Raw genomic sequence first — 15,384 nt, 5'->3', positions numbered from 1 at the left:
ACATTATCGCATAAAACAACAAACAGAAGCTAACAAAAACCTGTGAAAGAAGTTTCTACAATTTGAGACAGAAGCAAGCTGATGAACTTGCCTGCTTACAAGTTTTATAAATGACAGGTGCCAAACATAAATAACAGGTACAGTTTATCTCTGTTAAAAAATAATTACTATTTGAGAGCAATATTTTTTTGTATCTTATCTGAATCATCATTTCATTCATATTCATTTTCCTTGTAAAAAATATAATTATCCTAAAGTTTGATAGTCTAACTTATCATTATCATCAATCATTTTAGCAGAGGATTGGAATGCCAAGAACTTTATAGTAATTTGCACAATTACAGAAATGGCAATTGCAATAACTATATATAAATATAAAAAAGATTGTTAGCAAGAAAATTTATTCTAAGTACAACAAATTTGTTTTTTTTTTCATACTTATTAGCAAGAAACTAAAACATAATTCCTAATTTACCAAACACGACTCTGCAGGCTACCCATTATTGGAAATTTTACATTGATATATATAATGTTTTACTTAAGGATGAGAAGGTTTAACTGAGGTTGACGATAAAGAACTACCGGACGTTGCAGGCGGGACTCCCGGAATTCGCGGCAATGGAGGGAGAGGAGGTAGAGGAGGAAAAGGAAAGATTGGCGGAGGAGGCGACGGAGTTAGGCCGGGAATCGGCGGAAATGGAAATATGGGAGATGAAGGAGGTTGAAGAGGGTTAGGAGGCAGAGGCAGAGGCAACGACGGAGGTGGCTGAAAAGGGTTTGGAGGAAGCAATGGAGGAATTAAAGAAGGCGGTTGAAGCGGATTTGGCGGAAGAAACGGCGGCGGTTGTAAAGGATTCGGTGGCAAAATTGGCGGAAAGAAAAAGTCTGGCTGTGCAGATTCTTGAACCTTCTTGAAATTTTCTTGCTCTCTGATTTTCTCGGGAAAAGTGGGAAACGGCGGTAGAGTCGGAAGAGACGGCAGTGGAGGAAGTTGAGGTAGCGGCGGAAGCTGAGGAAGGAAAGGAAACGGAGGGAAAAACCGTTGGTTAAGATCAGGACTACTATTAGCAACGGGATCTTGATTTAACGACGAAATTTTCTTGGAGTCTTGAATTCTTGGTTTTTGATTACAAAGATTAGGTTGTTTTTGTGGCTTGAAACTAAAGAAACCAGCTGAGAAAATATGAAGTCCTTGCTTTCTTGATTTGAGCCGTAGAGATGATGAAGTTGCCGTGGATGCTACGGAACAATAGGGTTCGCTACTGCTTAATAACTTCACCCAACATTTCTTGATTCTTCTCACATGTTTACTCACTGAGAATGGTAAACGAACTTTGAACTCTCCACGTTGATTTGTTTTCACTTCTTGATGGAATTTTGGTGCTGAATTTTCGTCGTCTTTGCATTCTATTGCAACAATTGCTCCTGCGTACATAAATATATACAGTCAAAATACAAATTAATAATAACTAAACAATCAAGATAATGAAAATTTAGTTTCAAAAAGAAAATCTGAGTGTACATATAAATTATAGCGACAAGAAAAGGACATTAGCAACAATAACTTTTAAGAAACCGAAAACTCTCTAATAACGTTTTGCGACCAGCTGTAGTTTTCTATCCTTGAGTACTTTTAAGGACGGACAAAGACTTAAGAGCGACAGGATTGACTTTTAGAGACAAAATTTTGGTTGCTAATTCATCTTTTTATGTTGTATAAAAACTTATCGAATATAAAGAATGAATATAAAATTTTGAAAAAATCTATTTCAATATTTCCATTTATGTACAATATAGCACAAAAATTGAATAAAAATTAATATCATAATCAGAAAAGGTGGTAAATAATAATATACCTGAAATGAAGTGAGCATTCTTGAAGTAATCTTGTTGGAAACATGTGTCACAGTAAACAGTACCAACAACAACAGCAGAAGGAAGATTCTTAGCTTCTGAAACAGAATTACTGTTAAAAGTGAGCCATAAGAAGAAGAAAATGAAAAACCAACCCATTTTTCTTTCAACCTTTATTTCTTGACTATAACTTTCCCAAGGCATCATGCCTTATAAAGAAAGGCCAAGAAGGGTATTTATGTCATTCATGAAAAAACCAGTGAACTGGAAAGTAGGAAGAAGTAAATGGGGTAGTAAAAAAACAGCTAAAAAGGAATTTGGGCATGAATTTAAGCGAATTTGGAATGTAGTTGGTCGCTGTTGGTTCACGAGACTTGTTAGAGTGGCCACATATTTGTTGTGCATGTGATTACACTTTGTCATATGACTCTTTTGTCCAACTATAATTTATTGATGATTCTTTGATAGGTTGATGTTATTTTACTAGATAACATTTTTTTATCAGCTTAATTTTGATGGCTTGTGAAAAAATTTACTTTTACAATTTTAATAAAATGATGTGCATAGTTTTTTTAATTTAACTATTCAAAAATGTAAACTCTAAATATTTTTAGACAAAAAGAATATTTAGAAAACATATTATACATTCTTTTTTCTATTTTTCTAGAAGAGGATAGTATGATAAAGGCATTGAATTTTGGGAAGCGGTGCACTTAGACCCATGTAAAGGATTACAACATCATTTTTAGAAGTGCTCTGAAAGTTTATATTAAGAAGTAAAATGTGTACTATGCAGAGTATTGTAACCACCTCTTTAATCAAATGTGGTTAATAAAATTGTCAAAACAACAATGCATACTCTTTAATAATGCCACGAAAGAACAACAAACATTCAATTTTTTTGCACAAATTCATTATTTTGGAAAGCTTAACCGGTTCTCCAGTGGGCAAGTGAAGCTTTAAGCATTGAAGCAAAGAGTTCCAAGTTCATAGGCTGAGTCACTATAACATACCATTTTTATCTTTAAATGTAATATCTGGCAACACTAATGTTTTTACTAACATAAATTTTTAATTTTTTTCATGAAATTTTGTAAGAGGGGCCTCATAAGCGGCCCCTCAAATGCTCGCGTTCCGGCGTCATTTGGTGGATCTCCTCAACTATCAGGTAAGCTTAAATTGGATTTTTTAATCTATTTTTTGGGTAAATTTTGCAGGTGGTCTATATTGGTGAATTTGTTTTCTAAATGATTCCGACAGTTTCAATCATGCGTTCCTACAAAATTAAGGTGATACTTATATTATGTCATTTATATGCTAACGGTAAGTTGGTTTTTCTATAAGTAACTTATTTATTTTTGTTTCTACCGTTCGTTTAGCAAATTATGCAAATTTTACTTTTTAATTTGTTAAACGAATGTGTATTTGGATGACTCAATTAGTAGTCGCGAAGTCCACTTTACTTTTTTTTATTTAAGAATGGTTCATCATCTTCAGGAGGTGGCCATTCTTCTCATATTATTATATATTGTTATCTTTGGCAAAAAAAAAAAAAACATCATTTTTAGAAGTTTTAACTTTTATTTTATTAAAGTTTACAAAATGACAACTCAAGAACTATTGTTTTGCAGGTTTATAGCAGCAATAGCTATAGAAAAAATATATTTAAACGAAACAACATGGTAGAAACTGAAAAAAATTTAGTTACTTAAGCGGTGTTCTATACTTCTATCCCATAATCATCTCCTTTATATGAAGTTATGTATTGTCTTTTGATGTGATTTTATGAAGTTTTTTTTTTGGATTTGTTTGTATAGTTTTTTTGGACCATTTAGGACCATTTAGCGTTTGTTCATATTTTAATTTTTTTTTTTAAAAATCTAAATTCAATCTCATTAAAATATATTTGAAACAAAACATGGTAAATATGAAAATTTTAAAGATATAAATAATGTTAAAAATTCTTAACACTTGAATTTTTCGTGATTAATGTCGTCATCGTCAAGCTTTTAAATTTTTATTATTTATTTTGTTTTTATTTAAATAGATTGGTTGTTCGGTTTAATATTTATGTTGCACTTTAATCTTTATATATCTTGATATTTATGTTGCACTGTAATACATTCAATGGATTTCTGAAAGTGTACACAGTGAGAAGAAAAATATCATTGAGAAATTTCAATAATTGAGAAGATAGAATTTTGAAACCATAGAGACTGGAGAGACAAAATACAAAACCTTATCACATCACAATGTCACATGTTGCTCAAAACTTTGAATTACTCATGTACACCTATATCTATAAGCTCCGGCAGCCGTTCGAAACTGCTGATTTACAGTTCTAAGTTTATTGAAACTGGCTCGAAACCGCTCACATGATGGTTTTCGAACAGTTTGAAACTGGCCGGTCCCTAGTCATGATTCTAGTTCTGGCCAGTTTGACATGAAAAATAAATTTAAAACAAAAATCAAATTGATTGTAAAAATTCCACTTTAACCAATGAGCTATAACTCAAATAGTATAAGCATTAGGTAGTAAACTGCTAGGTCGAGTGTTCGATTCCCCCACATGCGCTCCCAATCCCCAAATATCAAAAAAAAAATTCATTTTAAGTAAGTATATATATATATATATATATATATGTGTGTGTGTGTGTGTGTGTTATTGATGTAGTTCAGTATTGCAGTTCCTTAATTTTTTTTTTACTATTATACTAATATCGATTAATTAGAATTAAATATCTTATTATTATATTCCAAAAGCAAAAATGAAATATTAAAATGTTAAAGTAAAATACACTGTCCAGATGATGCAGAATAAGCTGCAAATACAGATTTGCTACATTACAATTCTTCTAATGGCATTATTCAAAAGCCTCAAACATGTAACAGAACTGCATAAGAAACCCACCCGCAATACAAGAACAACAAAGAACCTATGATACATTAAGAGATCCATTCTGTACAAAATTAGAGGATACAATTAATCAATTTTGATTACCTCAGGTCCTCAACTCAACTACCTTCTGAACCGATGGATGATACCTCGACCTGCATCCCAAGTGGAAGATCTAACAATCATATCCATTTGCAGCTCGATGAACTGTGTGGTGCCTTAACTTATGTGAAAAATATATCGATCGCCTTTCAACTTGCACACTGAGTAGAAAAATACCCTCAAAGATGTCTTCTCTTGCATTGACCATTTGATAACAGGACATCAGTTCTCAAGTGCACTTTCGAATCACAGCAAAACCGTGGCAAAATGTAAAGGCTAATTCTGCAGAACAATTTCATGTATCTTCTTTATTCACAAGAATTCTTTATCATAATATGCAAGAAGTTGCTTGACATGATTATGCCAAGCAGCAACATTTTGCCCATCAACAGTTATCCAGTCCACAACAGTAGATGCCGGTTGCTCCCACCACTCATCGAGCTGCAGTAAAATGTACCAACAGTCTTGATTAATACATTGGAAATTTAAAATTGAAAAAAAAAGAGATCTAACAAATACAAGTCCTTAAGTTTAACCACTAAGAGCATCTCCAATGGTGCTCTCCATTATAAAGAGCATATTTTTGAATATAAAGAGCATCTTTTATATAAAGATTAGAATTTTAAATTTTACTCCAATGGACTCTTTAAAATATAGCACTTTACTATATTTTTTTAATAAAATTTAATTTATTTAATTGCTATATTTATTTTCTTTTGTTGTAATTTTATTTTTTTTATATTTTATGTTGAGAAAAATATCAAAAAATATTTTTTGGAAACAAAAAGATAATCCATGTGTTTGAAATTTGAAATTATATTAAAAAGATAAGAAATAGAGAGTGAGTTTGGCTCTCCACATGTAGAGAGTTAAACTCACTCTCTATTTAAAATTTGTATTATGGAGAGTTCACTGGATCTCTATTTTAGTGCTAAACTCTTTAAAATAAAGAGTTAAACACTTTTAAAGAGTTTGTTGGAGATGCTCTAAACCATTTCTATGCAGAATTGGTGCAAAAGACAATAAATAGAAATAAGACATAAGAGAATGGAGACATAAATTGCTACAGAGTTACACTTCAAAACAAATAGCAATTATGTTGCACATGCATCTAAATTAACAAGCACCTCTAAGCACAGTACAAAAACTCTGATGCAAAGCTGATTCAGAGTGTCAAACAAAGTGAGCAGTATATTTCTATTTGCAAGCATAAAATTAACCAGCTATTCATTAACTCAGTCGGATTTCTATCCGTTAGCATAATATTCCCTTGTAGCACCTGTATTTTATTTGCTTAGCGTTGACATCAACAGCTTTCTTATTTATGCATGTCCATAATGAGTTAAAGATAATACAGAAAGAACGACATCATTTACCATCATATAACTTATTCAATATACAAAACATTTAAATGTGCATGACAAAAAAACGACACAATAACACATTTTGGCTTCGGCATTTTCTTCTTATTGCTCTCACATCCGCATTAAATAACTTATTTTCTAACACTGCATATATCATCTTATATTTTAATCTGAAACGGCCTAAGGAATTTCTGTGAAGCCAGTCTGCCAGATCATATAACTGCCCAACTTGTATTATGTAGTAGTAACCAGACAGCTTCATCATATCGATGTTTAGTGGTAATATGCAAGCAACAAAATAACAAACAAAACATAGCATTTCATTTGGCCAAAATGTACAGCTGTTAGAATCTTAAAATTCTCAAGTTGATTCTTAAGTTTCACTTTGATTAATATGACTCTAACTCGATTACCTACTCTAGTGATTTGAATCCATTTAAAAAATTAAATGCACATAGATGATGGCTGGATATATCACTTTATGATTTGGTTGACTCAGTTGATTCCTTCTTTAACTTGTGCGCAGGACCAACTAAGTTTAAACTCAAAAGTTAAATTATGCTTGATAGAAATATTAGATCATATCAAATCAATAACTGAGGCGAGTTCGTTAAAAATTAACAAAAAAGAAAAAAGAAAATGCTTCCCCAAGGAATTTGAAATGAGACTACAGAAGAAGACTGAAAAAAACTGCACATCCTTGAACAAAAATGAGCACTCCTAATATACTCATGCACTTGAATATCTTGCTCTCATGTTAATATTTACTAGTTATTCCAATACAGTAGATTTATCATAATCTTCTCCTCACATTCTAGACAATAAACAAAAAATTACAGCCTTATGCATTTATATTTTAGAAGAATGTTATTAATGAGGACTTAACCCTGCATTTCTATTTAGTCATATGATCATCATAAGTAACCAAACATCCCACATGGTATTTTTGTTTGTATTATGAATTCATAGTATCATTTATTGCTTTTAAGAATGTATAATAAATAAATAGGATTTTTTTCTTGATTCATAATTCAAAATTTAAGGTTTAAGATTCTCAATTTTAAAATACATAATATTCATCTTCACCTGCCAATTTAGATAACTTTCATATTTATAAGAACATATGAGCAAAAGATCAGTCTAGTGAAAGAGAGAATAAAGGAAATGCTGAATGCACAAACTGTCCCAAAGTTGAAGTGTCAACTAAAGGATAAAAAATAAAAATGTATAACCATCAATTCTTTGTTTGTCAACGCCTGAACAAATTTAGCTTAGATCAGAAATCTCATGACTGCATATATTAAAACCTGTTTGTGCTCATCCCAAATTTCATTTCATTCAATCTTTAATTGTAGGGACTCACTTTGTCCCATGATAATAAGCATACTTTGACTTTCACACAGATTAACAAATTAGAGTTATTATAGTTGAAAAAATAATTTTTGTTTAATCTTTTCATTTTTTATTGTTCATGAATATTTAAATTATCTATAGCCCACTACTATTGTTGGTGTATGTCACTATATAAATGATGTTAGTCGATAACAATGCACGTTAAATAGGGAGTTACAGGAAATGAACAAATTATCAGCTTTTCAAAAAAGGAAAAATAACTATATTTTGAGACGAGAAAAAAAAGTGAGCCTAACATTAGGGACGGAGGGAGTAATTTTCTTTCTTCCTGTGAACTAATAACATTGAACTGCCACAACAATAATGTTAAATAGCCAATGGGTATAATATTTACTCACCAGACCCCTCACGTATTTGCAATCTTCAAAGCACTTCTCAGCATTCAAAACTGCTGTTTTCAGTTCAGGCAACCATTTATCTGAGACAATTTTCTCATGCTCAGACGCCAAATTCAGACAATACTTTGTAGTCCTGCATGCAAAATTGATAACTGATAAGCTAATCAAGGTATAAAAAGTTTTAAAGAATATCAGTTACTAAACAGCTTCAATAAGTCTTCCAAGTTAATAAAAGAAAGAGAAACATATGGCTTCAATAATGTGAAAAATTTGCAGTAAAAAAGTACAGACTAATTACTTAAAAGAAAAAAGCTATACCTTTCATATTCTTGTTGAGAGCGGTATGCATGACTCAGCAATGCATGGCCACTTTCAACAAGATCCTGTCGAATATGCACAAGATTGATTGCCTTGGCCAAGTCCTCCAATATGCTAGCCTCAGAGCCGCGGAGTTTTAAACAGAATTCTAGTGACTCCAGCACTGATGCTAAACCTGCATCAGAACCCTCCAGACCTGTTTGTAAACAACAAATGAATTTTGAAATGAAATAAATAAGGCTATGATGACATTCAGCTGAATTAACACTGGTACTCTGGTGAAGATTTTCATAACGAACAAATACATTCTGATCTTTGCAATCACACCTGACCCTCTATAAAAGAGTAATCCTAAAACATAGCCATGCACCTGTCATTCTAAAGGAAAAAATAACTCACCGTCAGGATACTGAAAGGCTGCAGATACACGGCATATAGATGGAATTGCCGATGGATCCCTAGCACCAGCTCTTGCTGTCAATAGAGCAGCATTTTTTTCAGCAGCAGCAACAGCTTCAGGTCCTGTAGATGCAGTAGAGCCCATGGACTCCAAAAGCGCCTGATAGATTTTGATCAAAAAATTAATGAACAATGTGTCAAAACCCAGATCATTAATGCAAAATTTTGATATGAGAATTGAGACACACAACCAATATCAACAACAACAAATTTATCATGGTTGCATCTTCTAATAGACGAATCAACACTAAAGAGGAGCATAACAGTTTATTCCAAACCATAGAAAATGTTTATCAAATAGAATCAGCCAAAAAGAGTGTGATAGCAGTTTTACTAACCTGAGGAGTTGAAGGAAGCATGTACAGGCTATTATCAGGACTCTGGGAGAAGGCATTAACTTCTTTATCAATAAGATCTTTCGTATTGTTTGCAATGTCTGCAACCACAGTGCATGCTGGAATGATAGTACTTGATGCATATTCTCTTGCAGCCAACGGTTGTTGACTCCAAAATGCTGCTGCATCCTACAAGGAACACGAATGAACTATAAGTAAAGATGATAGTCCAACTTGATTTCAATGTTTCAGAGTTCATGGATTTACAAATTAGTGAACTTATAGAAATGGCATCACACAATTTCAAGTAAATAGAACATAATACAACAGACAGCTCCTGCATGCTTTCATGGCCGAGTCGCATTTGATTGGCAAGTCGCATTTTGTTTATATAAACAATTAAACTCTAGTATAGGCAAGTGCAACTGTAAAAATCCCAATTAGTTTGAGCTGGGCAGAAAGACATTTTTCTTCTATTCCACTCCGTTAAGAGCTGATCTACATTCCATGAAAGATCCAATGTTGCTAGTCCTTAACTAGGTCCTCTCAAGACTATCTACCTATTGCTCTTGTCTACTTAATTCCTATAATTTAACATGAAATCTTCATTTGACATATAACACTGCACACCAGGCTTCCTGAATGTTCCTAACAACTCATGAACAATATTAACATAAAATAAGAATTAACTCAATGTCAGAGGCATGCTCACATTATGTGTACACTAGAACTTATGAAAAAAATGATACAGTACCATGTTAGCCTTCAGTAAAGCAGTATAAACAGCTTCAAGCTCAGATCTACGTGCATCAAACTCTTCAATTTTCTTCCACTTCTTTCTCAAAGAATCTTCAGCCTCTTTCCTTTCTGCACATAATTTGTTCAGCCGTTGGATTTCAGACATCAAGGTATTCAAGCTTGCCCTCAGTCCAGAAACTTCTCTCTCCTTGGCCCAAACCTCCAACTGCATGGAGAAAGTGAAGAGAGTAGTTAGCCACAAGTCTACGGGCACATAATGATGATTAGATGGAGTTATGAGGCTCCAGCTTCAGCATAAAATGGACACATCAAACAGAGATGAAAAGGAATGATATCCAGAAGTACTTGTTTATGCATATTATATCTTCCGCATAAAATCATGTTCCATTGATTCAGAAGTATATCAGCATTAGTCATAGTTTTACACAACGTAATTTCCAGGCAATTATGCAGATTGCAGAGTTTACAGAATAGGAACTAGAAATTGAATTTGAAAATTATATATGAAACTGAATGAATGACCTATGCTTTGATAATAATACCATGAAAGGTAGCACTTCTGCTGCATAGACAGAACCAACATTTAAGTGATTGTCAGTATAAGGTTATTAGTTAAATAAGATAATAGATTAAGGGGGCAGCGACAGCAAGGAAGAAACAGCTACAATTTTACTACCTATAAGATTTTAATGTTTTTGATCTGCCTAGTTTATTGTTTTCATATTATCAGAAAGTATGGATTTTGGAACTGGCCATACAAGTGAAGAACCTCAAGTACATACTATCATGAGTACATATTATCAGAAAGTATGAATTTTTGAACTGGCCATACAAGTGAAGAACCTCAAGTACATATTATCGTGAGTAGCTGCTATGTAGCAAATACTTTTTCTTCAACACCAAATGAATACTGTTTATCATGCGAATCATGCCAACATGGGTAGTTATGAGTCTTATTTATACCATGCAGATCAGATCCTAAACAAAGCTACTTCCGAAATGAGGAAGACTTAACTTTGGAGATTAAAGTGGATTATAATGCTATGGAAAGAAAAAGATTGTTTAACATTTAGTTTTAAAAATATCATGCACATCAAACCTCATTTTGCAAAGGGTTAAGGAAGTCTATTTATGATATTCCAATCCTATCAACATCCTGAGTATTTTGATTTAAGACTAACACAAATAAGACCTGATAACAACAAACAAAAGGCAAGAGAAAGAAATACTTCTGGGATAAACAAAATAGATCACTAAATTCACCACATAAGTGCAGTAAAACCATATTAAACATATCTCATAATGAGGGGAAAGTGTCATGTCTGTCTACCAAACTGATCAGACCACTGTATTCAGAGCACAAGGGGCGATAAAACAATATGAAAGTGCTTGCCAATTTAATAAAAATATTCAAGACATGGAAGAAAATTTAAATAAAGAAACATCAGAGAAGTAAAGAATTAATAAGAATGTAGTTAATATCATTTATATAATTAGGTTCTGTTTAATATATTAACATAATTGGGTCCAGAAATTACCTCGAATTGCCCGAGACTGCCCATATTTTGTGACGTGCCTCCAACACCAAGTGAGTGCGATGTAAGTACATCACCACTTCCATGCAAGCGTTTTATGAGTTTTTGACATATATCCCTGGCTTCTGTAGATTTGTTGATTGCATCTTCAGTAGCTAAAAATTGTTGAACATGAGCTTTCTGCATAAAATGCCAAACAAATATCAACTATATGTCTGCAGAAAGTTAAGAGTCGGCAAACTTTATCGAAATGCATATTGCATACACAAACTATGAATAAAGAATATATAAAATGTAAAACTACCTTCTTATGTCTATTCACAACAAAGAGGCATGAGTTTGGCAGCCAAAATCATAAACTGCGTTAACAATAATAGCTTGAAAGGCACTTTGGAAGAAACATCAAAAGACAATAGAAAGCATGGACTTTTTACAAGCTGTAGAGCAATAAAGGATATAAAGAAATGCACAAGTTACAGTCAAGAAAGGAGGAATACCTGTCGTTCAAGAAGTTGGTTTTGAGTTCCTTTAGAGGGCATGTCTGTCCCAATCTTTCCATTGCCATAAAGTTGATAATTTAATGGTGAGCTCGCGTCAGGAGAAGAAATATCCATTACTCGGTTATTCTCATACTTGTATCTGACAAAGTAATTATCAGTTAGTAATGTGATAAAGGATAGTACTTAAGCTATAAAAAATAAAACAAAAAGAGAGCAACTCAAAATCATTTTCATAAGCATTGGGAATATACAAAACAAGTATGATAGGCGTGCAAGACCATGATGTAGATCACATACTTCATATTCGATATAACTAATAATTGACAGTGCAAGCAGACACCTACATAAAATGAACCTTCTAATCAATTCTAAGCACATAGTAGAGGTTTTCACCTCTAAATTTAATCAGTGCAATGTATATAATCAAGCTCCACTTCAGAAACAGCAAGTTGCCTACAACTCTAATATCATAGCACAGAGATGTCAACAACATATTACCTATAAACAGAAAATAATGCGCCAAGAATGCATGTAACGGCTAACAATATTAATAACTAATAATAATAATAATAACTGCTACACGACTGCCTGCCTTGTAGCTTAATGCAAATAGCTAGATAAGCCAACTCAAAAAGGACAACTGATTTTAGCACTAGAATAAATATGATGGTCTTAAATAATTGGATGAATTCAGCTCCGCCTTCATATTAAGTATGGTAAAGTTAAATAGCAGAATCATCAATAATGAAAGCTCCAAAATCTTAGTAATATTGTTAATAGAAAAACATTGAATTTATACAACATAGTTATACAATTATGTAGTTTGACAGAGACAACAATATGATCTTCTATAATTCATCATACAAGAAAATATAACTATACCTTAAGGTTTCTGCATCGGCTCTAACATCAATTTTCTCTATTTCTCTAGAAATGATAGTTTTCAATCGTAGAGTGTATGTGGTAATTGCCTGAAGTAATAGAGGAGGATTCTTCAAACAACTTACAATGACAGCTCTAACCTCATCAGGTACTTCCCCATCAAAATCAATGCCCAACTTAGCTGCTTCAAGTTGAGGATTCAAATGAATGCCACTTCCTTCATAGGCTGGAAAAGAGTTGCGTATTCTCTCAATCATATAACATGCAAGAGATTCACATGCCTTCCGGATGTTTCTTTCCCTAGTGGTTTCAATAAGAATAACATCATCCGCAGATTTAGAACCCTTCACAGTTGAGTAGACAGCCTCCTTCTCACTGTTTGCAGTAAAGCTGCAAGGTACTTCAACAGATGAGTCAAGACTTGACCTTTGAGCATCTCTTGCTTGATTAACATAGTGGCAAAGACGTTTATGATACTCTGCAAATATTTTTGTTGCCTCATCACATTGCTGATCGTAGGCCTCCAACATAACCTGTTTATGCCTGCAGTAGCGGTAAGCATATGTCAACGCAAACCCAAGGGGTGAACAGTTACTTTCTTGCCGGAGTGCATCTTGGTGAATCTTAGCACATCAAGCAAAATAAACAAGCATAGTTGATAACCTCTAGACAAAATATCATACCAGAAGATGAAAATGTAAGAGTAAAGAGAGAGAGAGAGATGGCTCTCTTTGATATGAAACTACGGGACTATCGTTTATCTAAAATGGCCAAACATTGTGTCCAAAAGCAAAGAAGCCAGAATCTCAATATGTCACAAAGAAAACATTAAGTTTCCATTGCTGAGAAAATCAGAAATTATCTAGCAGATATAATACATGAAAAATTTGTGAAAGCTTCTGTTAACTAATTAATAAATCCTCATCATCCACATTCTGCATTCACTACCCTCATTTTAACATACCAAAAGTTCAATAACTAGCAAATTAAATACACACCAGATAAAGTAAACTACTAACACACGGCCACATAAATCAAAATGTACAAAAGCCAAACCTGTTCTTGGCGCGCTCATCGAGCATTCTCTTTCTCTCGGCCTCTTCTCTAGAAACCTCCATCATTCTAGCTCGCAAATCTCTCCTTTGCCTCCTAACAACATTCCTCAGCCTCTCAACTTCCTTAGCAGCCAATTCTCTCTCTTGTACAGCAACCTCCCTACTCTCTACTCCCCCGCTCGAACTCAAACTATCTCCAACCGCCACGGCAAGCTTCTCCTTCCTTCTCCCTCCTTTACTCCTATTACCAACCCCCTCCTTCCCCAAATTCACCAAATTGCCACTCTCACCATCACCACCACTACTACCATGAACCATTATATTCTTCCTAATACTCTCCACAGTTTTCTCAGATTTGACCCTCTTTATCAAAAAACTCCAAATGGGTATCATATTCCCACGACAAACCTTGCGAATTGCGTCAATCGAAGGCAATTGAGATTTGTTAGTAGAAGCATTGTACGGCCCTAACGGCCTATACCCCATTTCCTTTTGTAGCCACTCTAATATAGCATCTGGCTGTGCTGCTACTACTGAGCTTGACGATGAGCTCTGCATTGCGATACAATCTTCAAAATTCCTTTCTCTTCACTCGAAAACTAAAACCCTAATTTAGAAAATTGAACCAGAACCTCAAGCTCTTCATTCCTGTGAAATGGGGAAAAATCTAGGGTTTGAGCAAATAGTAACTAACATCTTTAAGGTTTAGTTGAGTGAAAAATAAGATTTTGAAATATGGAGGACCCGCTCAAAAATGGTGATGTGATTTTTGATTTCAATTGAGTTTCATTGACTCTTACAAATTGTTTTTTTTTTGTTGAGTTCTCCCTCTGGTTGTTGTGTGCGCATTATTGAGCAATGTCATCAATTGCAGGCGACAGTGGTCCTACTTTAAAAAATAAATAAAAAATCCATTGCTTTATTTTAAGAAAATTTAATGCGTTATTAATTTACTATTAGCAAGAATGGTCCTACTAATTTATTTCCCATTCTTTCAATTCATTGCTTTATCTTTTAAAAGAAAAATTCTTAAATAGACTCAGTCTACCACGTCATCCGTAGACCAAACCTATCACATTATGACACGTCATTAAAATGATGGCAATCTTATAATATTACTATTCAAAGGTGTAAATAAATAAAAAACAAATTTACAAAATTGCCATCATTTTAATGACGTGTCATAATGTGATAGGTTAGTTTACGGATGACGTGGCAGACCGAGTCTACATAAGAATTTCTCCTTTTAAAATTAATCCATTGCTAGCATTTTGTTAACAAAAAAAATACTATCAAAAAAATATATACGTCGAAATAGAACTAAAAATCTAAATCTGTACACCTATATAATTGGGAGGACCAATAGAGCATTCTCATTGATTCTTAGCAAATATAATTTTTATTAATTTTCAATAAATAGAGTATTTTCATCAGTTTTTATTTTTTTTCTAAATCACTTATTTAAAAATAATATGTATTTTAATAAGTATTTTAATCTATATTAATTTTTAGTTTCTACACAAAACAATTTTCTAATATATATTAACTTCTAATTTCTACAAATTATTTATTTT

At 33.1% G+C, this 15,384-nt stretch overlaps 2 protein-coding genes across 2 annotated transcripts; both read right to left on the bottom strand.

Annotated features, from left to right (window-relative positions):
- Nucleotides 1-353: 353 nt before the first annotated feature.
- On the bottom strand, nt 354-2,052 carry LOC126679128 (pollen-specific leucine-rich repeat extensin-like protein 1). Its single transcript, XM_050374070.2, has 2 exons — nt 1,857-2,052; nt 354-1,425 (listed from the first exon to the last, which is right to left on the bottom strand). Exons 1-2 carry the CDS (start codon nt 2,011-2,013, stop codon nt 539-541), a joined length of 1,044 nt encoding a protein of 347 aa, XP_050230027.1. The 5' UTR covers nt 2,014-2,052; the 3' UTR covers nt 354-538.
- Nucleotides 2,053-4,582: 2,530 nt separating this feature from the next.
- On the bottom strand, nt 4,583-14,655 carry LOC126677389 (AUGMIN subunit 5). Its single transcript, XM_050371973.2, has 10 exons — nt 13,812-14,655; nt 12,756-13,298; nt 11,871-12,012; nt 11,377-11,553; nt 9,834-10,043; nt 9,083-9,268; nt 8,685-8,844; nt 8,286-8,481; nt 7,968-8,100; nt 4,583-5,293 (listed from the first exon to the last, which is right to left on the bottom strand). The coding sequence occupies exons 1-10, from the start codon at nt 14,366-14,368 to the stop codon at nt 5,165-5,167; spliced, it is 2,433 nt and encodes an 810-aa protein (XP_050227930.1). The 5' UTR covers nt 14,369-14,655; the 3' UTR covers nt 4,583-5,164.
- Nucleotides 14,656-15,384: the final 729 nt, after the last annotated feature.

The sequence above is a fragment of the Mercurialis annua genome, linkage group LG4, assembly GCF_937616625.2.
Source record: "Mercurialis annua linkage group LG4, ddMerAnnu1.2, whole genome shotgun sequence".
Lineage (NCBI taxonomy): Eukaryota > Viridiplantae > Streptophyta > Magnoliopsida > Malpighiales > Euphorbiaceae > Mercurialis > Mercurialis annua.
This window is presented reverse-complemented; position numbering and strand designations above follow the sequence as displayed.

What these genes read in the sequence shown, in the direction of transcription:
- LOC126677389 (XM_050371973.2), bottom strand. Translation starts at nt 14,368, where the DNA reads ATGCAGAGCTCATCGTCAAGCTCAGTAGTAGCAGCACAGCCAGATGCT. An exon ending in GATGAGCGCGCCAAGAACAG is followed by an intron (nt 13,299 to 13,811) that starts GTTTGGCTTTTG and finishes CCGCTACTGCAG; the next exon opens with GCATAAACAGGTTATGTTGG. An exon ending in CTTTACTGAAGGCTAACATG is followed by an intron (nt 9,269 to 9,833) that starts GTACTGTATCAT and finishes TGTTCCTTGTAG; the next exon opens with GATGCAGCAGCATTTTGGAG.
- LOC126679128 (XM_050374070.2), bottom strand. Translation starts at nt 2,013, where the DNA reads ATGGGTTGGTTTTTCATTTTCTTCTTCTTATGGCTCACTTTTAACAGT. An exon ending in GAATGCTCACTTCATTTCAG is followed by an intron (nt 1,426 to 1,856) that starts GTATATTATTAT and finishes TTATGTACGCAG; the next exon opens with GAGCAATTGTTGCAATAGAA.